Consider the following 12,826-nt stretch of genomic DNA (forward strand, 5'->3'; position numbering starts at 1 on the left):
AATAGGTCTGTCCCTGGGGACGGGCGAGGTTCGGCTGTCAGCAGAGCAGAGTGGGAAGGGTGTGTGACCAGCGTGTGTGTGTGTGTGTGTGTGTGTGTGTGTGTGTGTGTGTGTGTGTGTGTGTGTGTGTGTGTGTTTGGGGGGGGGGGGGGAGAGAGAGAGAGAGAGAGAGAGAGAGAGAGAGAGAGAGAGAGAGAGAGAGAGAGAGAGAGAGAGATTGAGAGAGAGTGCTTGGGCGGGGTGGGGGGCAGGAAGGGAGGAGCTGGTGGGGAGCGCGGCTGCCTGCCCTCCAGGCTCCTCCCGCTCCGGGGCGCCTCCGCCCTTTGCACCCGCCCCGCGTACAAAGACGCCCCGCCGTCTGCGATCGCCTCACCGCTGTGTGTCCAAGCTCTCCCCAACGACTTCTGCGCCTCGGGGCCCAGGTGAGTCCCGCACCCCACACCTACCCGCGGAGAACCCCATACCCGCTTGATCGGGACTCCAGCCCGACTTTGTGAGGTGCGGTGCCCCGTGGGCCTGGGTGGGGCCGCTCTCTCGCTCGCTCGCCGACACCCCCAGACCCGCTAGGGCGGAGGCGACGCTTGTCTGCAGCTACCCTACGCTGGCGCTGGGGCCGCTGTTCCTCTGACCTCCACCCTTTAGCTATACTGTTCTTCACTCTCACCTTTCTTACTTTGCAACTAGTCTTGAGAGTTAACTAGAGTTAAGCAGACCCTGCTCTCGCTCTGTCCCAGCTGGCGTCTTCCTTGCGGCTTTGAACTGCAGGCAGATCTCAGTCCAGATGTTCCTAGCCTCCTCTCCACAGCAGGGCTGCCTGAACCAATCTGGACCAGGGAGGACTGGTGGCTTGGCAGCTGGAGGATTCCCTTCTTAAAGGGTCCTGCTCTGCCTTACCCCAGCGCAAGTTGCAGGTTGGTGGGGAAGGAACTTGGGGCTAGGACCGGGTCTTCTATTGGTTGTCTTATGAAGAAGTACTGCGGTGAGAGGGAGTGAGGCGACTTTTCTCTACCAAGTTTCCCTCTTGGAATTGAATTAAATAAAGGGAACCAGAAAGAGGTGGATTGAGAACAGGCTTGGTCGAGCATCTTCAGTCCCAGATTAACTTGATGTGGGACTGTGAGATGGATATCCATTGGTACCTGCTTCACGGCCTGAGCTTGGCCACAGGAATGACCTCTTTTCCTAACCTGTCTGGGAGGACTCTGGAGAACTGTTAAGAGGATGGCAAGGCAAACAGAAGTAACAGACCAGCAAAGAGCCCAGAGACAAATTCTGAAATTCACTAACCCACCTCCCTTCCTTCTCCGGCGCCCACCCCAGGGAAGCTAGATTCTGCAGGGTGGGGTTAGCACAAAGAGTTCCAGGATTCTCCTAAGTGATCTAAGGCCTGTGACTCAGCTGTGAGACCATGGGCGCGGCCTGGCTGGTTGATACTCTGCGGATGGTTTGGACAGAATACTCCCTGAAGGAAAAGAGGAACTGTGCCATCTTCCAGGGCAGTTTCCAAGAGGAAGTGAGTCACACTCGAACTGGCCACCAACCTGAAGGAGGGGTTTCTTAACTGAGCTGCCTGGGAGGGTAGTGATTAGACTGACAGGACCATGACAAGACCGTTGATAGTTGCCACCAGGTAACTGCCCTATGGCAGCAGGCCTCAGCTTTGCTGGGGTTTGCTTCTCTGATTGGAGTTGGTGCTGCTGCATGTTTTTCCTCCTGGAGCCTGAGTTTCAGCTTCCAGGAGTGGATTTTTACCTCTTGTACTCCAAGTGGGATGGAAACGCCCCGTCAGAGAGCTTGGCCTTCAGTGTGTTTCAGCAAACTGCAAACGATGGTGCCAGGAGTTGGAGCAGGAGCAAGTTCATGTAACTCGCTGAGATTTCATTCCCCTAGTCCTCCCCCACAGACCCCCAGCAGCGTCTATTAATCATCCTTTCTACATGGCATCGATGCCCCTGACAGCCAGAGAGGACTTTCTCACTGGTAACCTTTGATCCACCACCTAGAGCTTGTATTTCAGCTCACTGGCCTTTTTGGTCTGCTTGGCATAGAGCAGTTATCTGGATTCAGTCTGATTTCTGGGCGATCTGTTCCCTGTCTTTTCCTGGACGCAACATGAGATGGGCCCTTGTTCTCCTATGCCTGGCCTCTGAGCAGTCACCCCAATGTGGTCAGACTCTGGGCTGGGTGGGGCTGAGGCTGGATGCCTCTCTTCTTTCCACTGACAGCTCAAGAGAGAGAGAGAGAGAGAGAGAGAGAGAGAGAGAGAGAGAGAGAGATTTTTCGAGCACTAAGCTGATATGCCCTTGGACACGGTCCATCCATTTAAGCATAGCTAAGAGAAACAATGGGATTCTTTCAGAATTATAAAATATAAATTAGTGTTCACAGTGCTGGGAAAAGCTGGACTAAAATATGGGCGCTATCTTAAGCTTCCCATTTTCTCAGGCCTGGCAACTTAGGAATCATACATCAAAAGCAAAAGGAAGTAGCATGCTTAGCCTGTGTGAGGCTCTCATTCTCTAGGACCACCGCCATTCTTCAAAGAGAGGGAAGGAAGGAGGAGGGAGGGGAGGAGGGGGGGATGGGTAGAGAGATGGGTGGATTTGCTTTTAAAGACAATGTTCAGGATTTTCTACCTCTTCAACTAAATAATTCCCATCTGTCACCGTAGCTATTGCTGGTTGGTTTTGGCGGAATCATGACAGCTTCTCATGGGAAAATGGGTGTTCTTGGTTGGATTAGAGTAGGTTTCTCAGTTCTTTATTCCTATTGCATTGCATCTGGAACTTTCTTTTGCAGATCATGTCTGTAGTAAGCAAGTTTTATTTGGTGAGAGAACCTGAGCCCAACTCCATTATTTTAAAACTCACTCCTCCTCCAAATATTCTTTAAGGGTCAAATTCAAGAACGTCCTCTGGGTTCAATTAAAAAAAAAGAAAAAAGGTTCTTCAAATTCCCCTAAACAAAAGAACAGAAACTACAATTGTTTTTAAATAATGAATGTTTATGTTCACCAACACCCTAATGCATTCTGGGTGGCTTCAAGAAAAGTAGAATATGGACATAATACAGATGAACAAAGTAAATCAGGCCTCCAGCTTCTGAGATTTATAGCCTAGACCTGGGCATAGGTCCAGGACAGACATTTGGGATTGCTCAGGAAGAGGGACTCCCTCCCACATTCTGCCCCTCCCAGAAAGACCAACGGAGAGAATGAGAACATGGTTGGTACCTAACCTCATGAGGTGTGCAAGGTAGGTGTTCAGTGTAAGAGAAACAAAAACCAGAATTGTTTGCTGCAGAGAAAGAGATGCTTGAGACCCATTGCTCAGGCTAACGTGTGAAGGGCATAAACAGACATCAGAATAAAATGGCTCAAGGAAAGGTGTGTGGGCCGGCCTGGGGAGCCAGTGAGGCAGTGTGATGAATGAAAATGCGAGAAAGAGCAAGAGTGAGAAGCCTGTCCATCCTACCCAACCTGCTTAGCAGGACACACGTTTTTTTTTTCCTTTGTGTCTGGAATGTGCTCTTTGTACTCTGCCTTGCCATTCATAGGTGAACCCTGTTAGGGCCCCTTTCCCCACCCTTCCCAGAGCTCATCTCCCCTAACTGCTGAGCTCTGAGCTGCAAAGCTGTCAGCTGTCTAAGGATAATCTCATCTGTATCTCAGCTACTTTGAGCTCTTCATTTAACAAATAGTATTTAGTCATCTCTTAATTAAAGCAAAATGATATGGGGTTCTTAACCAAGGCAGCTGTAAGGCCAAGGTAGATTGTGACAACTGTAGCAGATTGTGTAAACCAGGTATGGGATGGGGTGTCAGGAACACTGAACAGATTCCCCTACCTCTCAGACCAAGTCCCAAGGCTCGTGTGACAAAGTGTTACCCAATCAGAAGGGGAAGACCCAACCCATCTGGAGTGGGGGTGCCAGATTCAAGTTCCTGAAAAGCTTGCACTCTAGTAACTGACTATGGAGCTGTAGTGAGCCCTGTAATGCAAGCCCCACTCAAGCAGTGGAGGCTAGGCTGGGACCACTTTACCAGAGAAGAACTGCATCATTCATTCAAGAGAACAGCGTTATCACACTTCCCTTTTGTCTTACTTTTTCAGTTTGTTGTTTTGATTCTTGAGACAGGGTTTAGATAGCCCAGACTGGCCTAGAACACTATTTTTCCTGTCTCAGCCCCATCCCACCTCTGAGTGTTGGGTTCATAGTTCTTGGGACTGCCCCTACCACACCTGGATCCTTTGCCTTACTTTAAAACTTTCTCCAGAATGTTGTTTGTAGACCTGGTCAGGGCTCTCTGGAATCAAGGGCATCTCCTGTGAAGTTCAACTCTGTTTTCACTTTCCGGCCATCCCCTATCTCTGTCTTCTCACTGCAGGTCTCTTGAACAAGCAGGAAGTCGGTCAGCTGCTCTGTTCACTGGTGTGTGGACTGAAACAGCTAGGGAGTCAGGGAGGGAGGACCAAAGGGCAGATATGAAGCTTCAGGGAGGAACTCTACCATTTCCTAACCAGGCGGGGAAGAAAGGAAGGAGTGGCCTGACCTCAGACCTGAGCACCTGCTCTTGGCTAGGGCAACCTGACCTCACCCTCCTGAAGAGGACATTCAAGTGAGCCCAGGGCTTCTTTGGCTTTCAACTTGCATTTCTGGGGAGTACTAAGTTGACCTGTTTTTCTGTTTGGGGGAATCCCTATTCTGTCCATTCCTCTTTCTTCTCTAGCCCTGCAATATACTTTCCCAGTGCCTGTGAGGAAAGAACAATGGGTGTCCACCTAGTTTTAACATCTGGGACATCATCTGGAATCTTGGCTTTCAAAAGAGGTCAAAGAGCTCTGTGGCTCCAAATGTGGACACAGACTTTTAAATTTTCTCTGGTGTCTGGCTCCTTTCCTGGATTGTTGAAGGGCTGAGGCAGCATCCCATGTCCTTCTTGAGGTGACTTACTCAGTTCAGTTCTCTTCAATTGCTGCACTTCCAAAGCAATCCAGGCAATGCAGACTCCCTCTGAGCCCTCTGCCTGCACCAGAAACCCCTATCCGGGAGTGGGGAGGTGGGGCAGATCTGAGCAGTGTAGGAAGAGAGGAAAAAAGGCGTGGCTGTTCTGCATTTCACGGCACCATACACCTTGAAGTGTAAACTTGTTGCTATCCAAGTCATGCAGATGAATCATGCTAGATCCTGATTGACAGTGTTCTCAGAAGTGGCATTTTCTGTAACTGGTTCTTGTACTTTATTGGAGATCAAGAGGTCAACATTACAATCCTTGAATCTAACTTTTCAATGCTAGTGTTCAGCACTACACATTTGAATCTGTAAAAGATAATACTCAGAAGCCAGGCCTAGTGGCTCAGACCTGCAATACCACCTACTCAGGAGGCAGAGGTAGGAGGATCTCAAATTAAGGCCATCCTAGGTAACTCCGTGAGACCCTGTCTCAAAATAAAAAGTGAAAAGAGAGCTAGAGGATAGTTCAGTGATCGGGAGGCATGCACAGCATGAGTGAGGTTCTAGGGTTCAGTGTGTGTGTGTGTGTGTGTGTGTGTTGGGGTGAGTCACAGAATTTAGGGCTCTGTACTGAACAGGCCTCTGTCAGCAGCAGGAATCAGACCAAAGCACACCCCCAAATTCCCATTGTTGCTCTGCAGTGGGGGAAGGCTCCAACCTCTCCCTTCATCTGTAGTCAAAACTCTATGTGGACACTGAGCTCCATTAGGCACTGGGTCTTGATGAAACATTGGCACCTGTTCACTGTACCAGAATACAATGACCTAACATTTCCTTTTCTCTCTTTAAACTCTTCGTGAGGAAAGGCCCTTGCTCTCTCACTGCACTCCAGCTTGTAAGGAAAACACTCTGCATAGTCCTACCAAAAATATATTCGGCTCCCAAAGGAGTCTGTGTAAACTCTTCCCTATTCCTTCTCTGCTGAACTTGGTAATGAACTTTATGAAGCATGTACTGGGGGGGGGGGCAGGGGGGGTGGTGGTGGTGGGGGTTGGGGGTGGGGGGTGGGCAGCCGCATTTATTGCCAGAGAGCAGGTCCAAAATGTTAGGAGAGTACACATTTCCAGCAGACACACCCATCCATCTGTAAGCACATTTCTAATCTCTGGAGTCACACTGGTCCAGGTTCATAAGTCATGCATGGAAGAATGAAGTTTCTGTGTTACCAGATTAGACTTGTGGCTTGTTGGTGTTCAGCCATTTCTAAGAGTCACAAGGGAAGTAAGGAAACATCTTCTTTCATATGGTGCTTTCCAGTCAAAAGGAGCAGCTCTTGTCTTGCTTCTCCAGAAAGTTAGGCCTTCCTATCATGATTAGGAACCATACAGAGTAGCTGACAGCCAGGCAAATGCCATGCTCTGAGGTCCAGTACCTGAAGTTTCTGTTGCCACCTGCAAAAGACCCCAAACAGGGCCTGAGATTGAATTTTATTGGAAAGGTGATTAGACCATCTACTTCATCTTTTCCAGTCACCTTCTACAGACGTTCAGTACATGTAGGTTAATGAAAGCTCTGTTTCTTTACATCCTTTAACAGGTTTCAACAGACCTCTTCAAGATGCCGTCTCAGATGGAGCATGCCATGGAAACCATGATGCTTACATTTCACAGATTTGCGGGGGACAAAGACTACTTAACAAAGGAAGACCTGAGATTGCTCATGGAAAGGGAGTTCCCTGGGTTCTTGGAAGTAAGTGTTGAAAGTCTCAGAACCAGACGTGGAAATCAAAGTGCCCTTCCCTTGTTCTTCCATCCTTCCCCTGTAGGGTCACTACTTGGAAGTGTTCCATTTGCTCACTTAGTAGACAGTGTTAAAATATCACAGGGGCAGCAAAGTGGAAAAGACTCTCCCCCTGCCCTCAACCTGCTGATAAGAATATCCACGCTCCGCTGAGTGCAGATGAGGGGAAAAGACTCTTCACAAGGGTATAATGGATCAAGGGATGTTGCACCTCAGGTCTAACATGACAGAGGTTCCACATTCTGGTCATACGCCACTTGGAACAACTTTCATCTCCTTTAGGTGTGGGTGTGAGAGGCAGTTTGAGCCCAGAGTCTTGTTCATGCAAACCTGGAGCTCTACTGGAGAAACTCCCTGTACTCAAATCTTCTTAAATCCCTATGGACAAAAATAATTTTCTTCTTTTTCCAGCTGTAAGCCATAAAGGGATCGTGTTCATTGTTGGCTGAATAAGAGCAAAATGTCACTCTGGAAATATAGCTTTTTACAATGAAAAGGTCAATTTAGGAGCCTAGAAGCACAATCTAGGTTATACCTCCCTTTGGTCAGACTGAACAACTCCTGAAGACCAGGACTCTTCAGATATGCCACTCAAGACATTAAGTCAGCTAGGCATAGTTGTCTTTTGACTTTGCGGGCCCTCAAGAGACGTTAGTTGTTGAATTTAATGTTCACCCAAGACAAAACATTGCTTGACACAATAGCAGACTGTGGTGCAATCCCATCTTTTTCTGGAAAGAAAGGATGGTTCTTGTACTGGGTGTTCAATAATGCATTAGTCTCCGAAGGGTAAAGGGAAGTGATGGTAAAAAGGCTGTGTCCTGCCTCTTATCATCTGCCTGCTAAATAACATGTTACCTAAGGCCCCGACTCTTACACTAATAAACACAGGGCTTTGCAGGAGACTGCTTTTACACATCATCAATAATCAGTTAAATAAATGACCTGGCCCCTCCCTCTGAGCTGCAGTCACCCCAGCGCCACCTCAGTGAGCAGGAGTACATAGTTCCTCTGTCAGCATAAGGTGCTGAGATGCAGTCCCGGAAAAGGGCTCCAAAGATCTAGCTGTGGGCTAACAATAGTGAGCTGCTTCCACTCTCTAGTCCTGGTTCCCTCCTCCCTAAAATGAGAGCACTGAACACAATTGTTTCCATGCCCACTTTATGATCCTTCTAGACAAGCACAAAATGCAAGAGCAGAAAGTGCTCCTTGTAAGCCAGCCCATCACATCAACAGAGGCATTCTCAACGCTGAAACACCCGTTAATCGTGTGTGACACAAGGCACAAACCCTTTCATACTCAAGGCTTTGTGACATGAGAAACGTAAAGGATGTTTGCAATGGAGTGTGCTAAACACAGCAGAATAGTTTATTTCAGGCACAGACAGGGTCATAATTCTAGACATGCACTCCCTGCATTAAGAGCATTTGTTTCTAAAGTAGATGGCTTATGTCATCCAAATTTCACTCATTCTGACCACAGCCAGGAAGCAGGGGGTGAGGCCAGAATTGGTTACATAGAGAAGGTTTCAGTTGCTAGCTAGGAGTTTGTAGCCTCAAGTAGACAATATGACTCCTTTACCATAAGAGATCTCTGAGTGCAGTTTGTAAGCATCCAGCATACTTAATATATTGCACGTCGGTTCCCCCACTAATTATGCAGTCATTGGAATTCGTAAGTACTTTGTGCCTTTTAACAGCCCCTAATACATTAGAGGTTATTTCCCTCTCTGAGATAGCAGGGACCTATAGGAGGAACCACACTTTCGCACTTCTAACCAACGTGGCAGCAAGAGGGATAATCAAGCTAATCACCAGGGAAACAAGATGAAAGTCAAGGCATCTGCCTGTCTCTCCCTGCCCCACCCATTCATGCTATGCACCGAGGAGTTTATGATTCGATCTTCCAAACTCATTTGAGTGTGTGTGTGTGTGTGTGTGTGTGTGTGTGTGTGTGTGTGTGTTGGCCAAAGTTTGATATTAGGTATCATCCCTTAATCACTCTCTGCCTTAATTTTTTTTTTTACATTTATTTGTTTATTTTGTATGTGTCTGTGTGTGTGTGTGTGTGTGTGTACCATAGCATGCATATGGAGGTCAGAGAAAAACTTGGGGAAGTAGGATCTCTTTCCTTCGTGTGGGCTACAGGGATCTAGCTTAGGTCATCAGACAGAGCAGCAAGTACCCTACCTGCTGAGCTATCTCACGGGCCTATCACATTTTTTTGAAATAAGCGCTCTCACTGAACCTTGCCCTGGTCAATTTGGCTAGACTGGCTGGCCAGCTGGCCTCATGAATCCTTCTGTCTCTGCCTCCCTGTTGCTGAGGTTCTAGGAGCATGCTGCGGCACCAGCTTTTATGTGGGTGCTATAGATCCCAACTCAGGTTCTTGTGCTGGCACCTTACCAACTGAGTCACCCTCCCAGCCATACACACTTGTATAACATCCAGTGACGAGAATAAGATGGCATAGGTTTACCAACTCAAAGAATGGAAAGAGGGCCGGGAGCTATGTGCTCACTGGTGGAGCATGTAACTAGCATGTGGAGGCCCTGGTTTCGGTCCAGGAAGAATGGAAGGCATCTTAGAGAGGGCACTCACATCCAAACTCCTCTATTTGTAGTTGATATGTGAAGATAAGCTAATCGGTGTGATGGACTCAGGCTACATAGCTAATATGATAGCTGTGCTAGCATACTTGCTGGGTCCCAGTTGTGGAAGGAAAAAAGAGCTCTCTACATCTTCTCTAAAGCTAGAACCCAGTGTCCTCATTAGCACCTGCTTAGAACAGATACAACAGTGACCTGAAACTTACTCCCTAAGTAATCTGTGGTGGCTTCTTCATGAAGAGTTCCCCTTTTATGGATCTGATCATGGTATCAGGAATGAAAATTTGTTTTTTTTTTTAAATTGAAGTTTGAAGTAGAAAATGGTGAGTATGGTTCTTAGGCACAATCTAAATATGATGTTACTAAAAGTGGATTCCCAAGAAAAACAAAAACATGCTGATGAGTTACAAAGGTCACTTAGGACCTTAAGACAAGAGCTTAAGTTCTTGAGAGATTACGCTTATGCACACAGTTGTCAGCAGTTTGGATCAGATAACATTAAGTCACCTACGTCATTAACTGATATTGGTCTCCTTTGTTCTCTCTCTCTCTCTCTCTCTCTCTCTCTCTCTCTCTTTAGAATCAAAAGGACCCCCTGGCTGTGGACAAAATAATGAAGGACCTGGACCAGTGCCGAGATGGCAAAGTCGGCTTCCAGAGCTTTTTATCATTAGTTGCAGGGCTCATCATTGCATGCAATGACTATTTTGTAGTACACATGAAGCAGAAGGGAAAGAAGTAGGCCAAACAGAGCCCTGATACTCCCTCCCTGATGCGTGCTCTCCTAGGGGGCCACTTGAGGACTCTGCCTCACTGCTTCTCAAGAGCAGATCAGGACCCTTAGGAAATGTGCAAATAACATCCAACTCCAATTCGACAAGCAGAGAAAGAAAAGTTAATTCCGTGACAGAGAAGCTTTTGATTTTTATATTGTTTGCATCCTGCTGCCCTCAATAAAGAGTGTCCTTTTTTTTTAGTTCTGAATTTGAGGTGGTGTGTTTGTTGCTTCTTCTGAAATGCTTACTCCCTGCTTCTTTGGCTCATGAAGAGTCAGCACGGCCTTGGGCAGCCAGCACACAACAGGGCTCTCTTCATAGAACCAGCGAAACGAGAACACACTCTCCATTCAGGCTCGGTGTCTGACTTTTCTATTTGCTCTTGAAGCTATGTCTGTGTGAAGGACCAAAACTCAAAGTGTTACAAGAGGGCTCTTCAAGAACATATTCCAATTCTGTAACTCTGCAGCCAAGTCTTACCCAGTTAAACGAGTGCCTTTGTAGCCAGCACCTTGGATGCCTGAGATGTTTGAACCCATTTTTTTTTTTCATTGCAAAACTAGAGCAAAATCAAGGGCCAGAATAAGCCCATCAGAAAATGAACAAAAAGAGGAAGAGATATAATGACACTTTAGTGATAAGGTCCCAACAACTGTGATTTAGTTAACTCCCAGATGTCCAGAAATGTGCTAGTCATGGCATAGATAGACTGCATGGATTTTGGATGAAAATCAAGTAACAGTACTGATGCTGACAAATAACACAATGCTTCCCCCAGCCTTTTGCATGCCTGTTATGAGCTTCAGCACACGTATATTGCATATTACATGCTTATTAATGGAGAGACAATATATGAATTCCATGAATTGACACACATAACTGTTCCAGTTAACTAGGTCGACAACAATGGAAACACTTAAAACAATTTTTTTTTCGAAACAGGTCTCACACTTCCAGGCTGGCCTCAAATGTGTTGTTTGAAGTGTTATGTAGCTGAGAGTGACCTTGAACTCCTGATCCTCCTGCCTCTCCTTCCTAAATGCTGAGATTGTAGGTGTACACCACCATGCCCAGCAAAACAGTCACTTTTAGGACTGGACACATCAATGTCATTCCAGGGAAAACTTTCAATGTAATTCTAGGAGAAAGTTCAGTACAAACTCATTCACTGCTGTACGGAAAAATTGATAAAAAGGGAACAGGATAGTTCAAAGCTAGCTTTAGAGAAAAATCTATAGTAAAGAAAAGAGTGAAATTTCAAACATTTTGTCCCCATCATTGGGTAAACAAGGTACAGACAAATCACAGCTTTGGAACCGTAGGATTAAAGCAGCAGGCTTACCAAGGCACTGATTAAATGGAGGAGTGGAGACAGCTGTCTAAAAAGTTTAAATTGAACCCAGAAATGATTCCCAAACCCATGTCCTAGAGCTGGACCACTAAGGTTGCTACTGGTTCAGGAAGCTGCCTACTGAACTGAGAAGCCATTGCTACACCAAGCTGTAGCACGAATCTTAAAAGGTCTTATTAATAAAAACAAACCCGGGGCCAGGTATTGGGGTGAACGCTGAAAGATCAGAGAGACAGAACAGGCCACGGCTAACTTCACCTGGCCAACTTCTCAGCAAATCCTGTTTCCTCAAACTGGATACCTCCGAGTCCTCATCTGGAATGAATCTCAGCTGAACTGCTGCTTAACCAGGCTCTACTTCCTGGTCCTCACGCCTTTCACACCTTTCTGCTTCCTGCCATCACTTCCTGGGATTAAAGGCGTGAGTCACCATGCCTGGCTGTTTCCAGTGTGGCTTTGAACTCACAGAGATCTGATCTTTGTCTCCAGAAGGCTAGGATTAAAGGTGTGAGTGCCCTCATTTTCTGACCTCTATGTCTATCTAGTAGCTGTTCTGTTCTCTGACCCCAGATAAGTTTATTAGGGTGCACAATATTTTGGAGAACACAGTATCACCACACCAGGCAACTCCAGAATCTTACCACCTGTGGCACAGTCCACACAGACAAGAGATGCCTATTGCCCTGCCTCCTTCCATACATGACTTGGTCCCACATCCAAGCTTCAATCAACTAAGTTCTAACTTCAAGGGAGTCAGAAATAGAGTTTGATCTTTATCGGACTCTGCACACCTGTGCTGGCATGTAGCTCCATCCTGTCTGTCACAGTGTAAGAAATAAAACCTAATGTAATGGTTGATTTTCAAAGTTCCTTGAGTCCACTTAGTTCTAGCTACAGACGAGAGCACCAGACCCCTGCTAATGTTTGCTAGCCTAGATACCCCTACCTAAACTAGAAATTTAGAGTGAAAATTATTTTACTTTATTTTTATTTATTTACTTATTTTTTTTACATCCCTAATCCCAGTTTCCCCTCCCTCCTCTCCTCCCAGTTCCTCCCCCACCTCACCTCTATCTACTCCTCCTCTGTTTCTTTTCAGAAAAGGGCGGGCCTCCCATGGATATCAATAAGCCATAGCATGTCAAGTTGCAGTGAGACTAGGCACCTCCTCTCCTATTAAGGCTGGACAAGGCAACCCAGTAGGAGGAAAAGATCCCAAAAGCCAGCAAAAGGGTCAGAGACAGCCCCTGCTCCCACTGTTAAGAATCCCACAAGAAGACCAAGCTACACAACTGTAACATACGTGCAAAGGGCCCATCATTAGGCTGAGCTCAGGG

At 46.7% G+C, this 12,826-nt stretch overlaps 1 protein-coding gene across 2 annotated transcripts; it reads left to right on the forward strand.

Annotated features, from left to right (window-relative positions):
* Positions 1-224: 224 nt before the first annotated feature.
* On the forward strand, positions 225-10,346 carry S100a10 (S100 calcium binding protein A10). 2 transcript variants are annotated; one of them, XM_052731888.1, is made up of 3 exons: positions 225-498; positions 6,550-6,702; positions 9,943-10,346. In XM_052731888.1, the coding sequence occupies exons 2-3, from the start codon at positions 6,571-6,573 to the stop codon at positions 10,102-10,104; spliced, it is 294 nt and encodes a 97-aa protein (XP_052587848.1). In that variant the 5' UTR covers positions 225-498; positions 6,550-6,570; the 3' UTR covers positions 10,105-10,346. The 2 variants fall into 2 exon arrangements, with proteins under 2 accessions (XP_052587848.1, XP_052587847.1); XM_052731887.1 differs by having other exon boundaries at positions 233-422.
* The last annotated feature ends 2,480 nt before the right edge of the window (positions 10,347-12,826 follow it).

This window comes from Peromyscus californicus, unplaced genomic scaffold, assembly GCF_007827085.1.
Source record: "Peromyscus californicus insignis strain IS unplaced genomic scaffold, ASM782708v3 Scaffold_9__1_contigs__length_137607984, whole genome shotgun sequence".
In the NCBI taxonomy this organism is placed as follows: domain Eukaryota; kingdom Metazoa; phylum Chordata; class Mammalia; order Rodentia; family Cricetidae; genus Peromyscus; species Peromyscus californicus.

Bases quoted from the DNA above. Each gene is read 5' to 3' on its own strand.
- S100a10 (XM_052731888.1), top strand. From the start codon at position 6,571: ATGCCGTCTCAGATGGAGCATGCCATGGAAACCATGATGCTTACATTT. The intron at 6,703-9,942 runs GTAAGTGTTGAA...CTCTCTCTTTAG, and splicing joins AGTTCCCTGGGTTCTTGGAA to AATCAAAAGGACCCCCTGGC.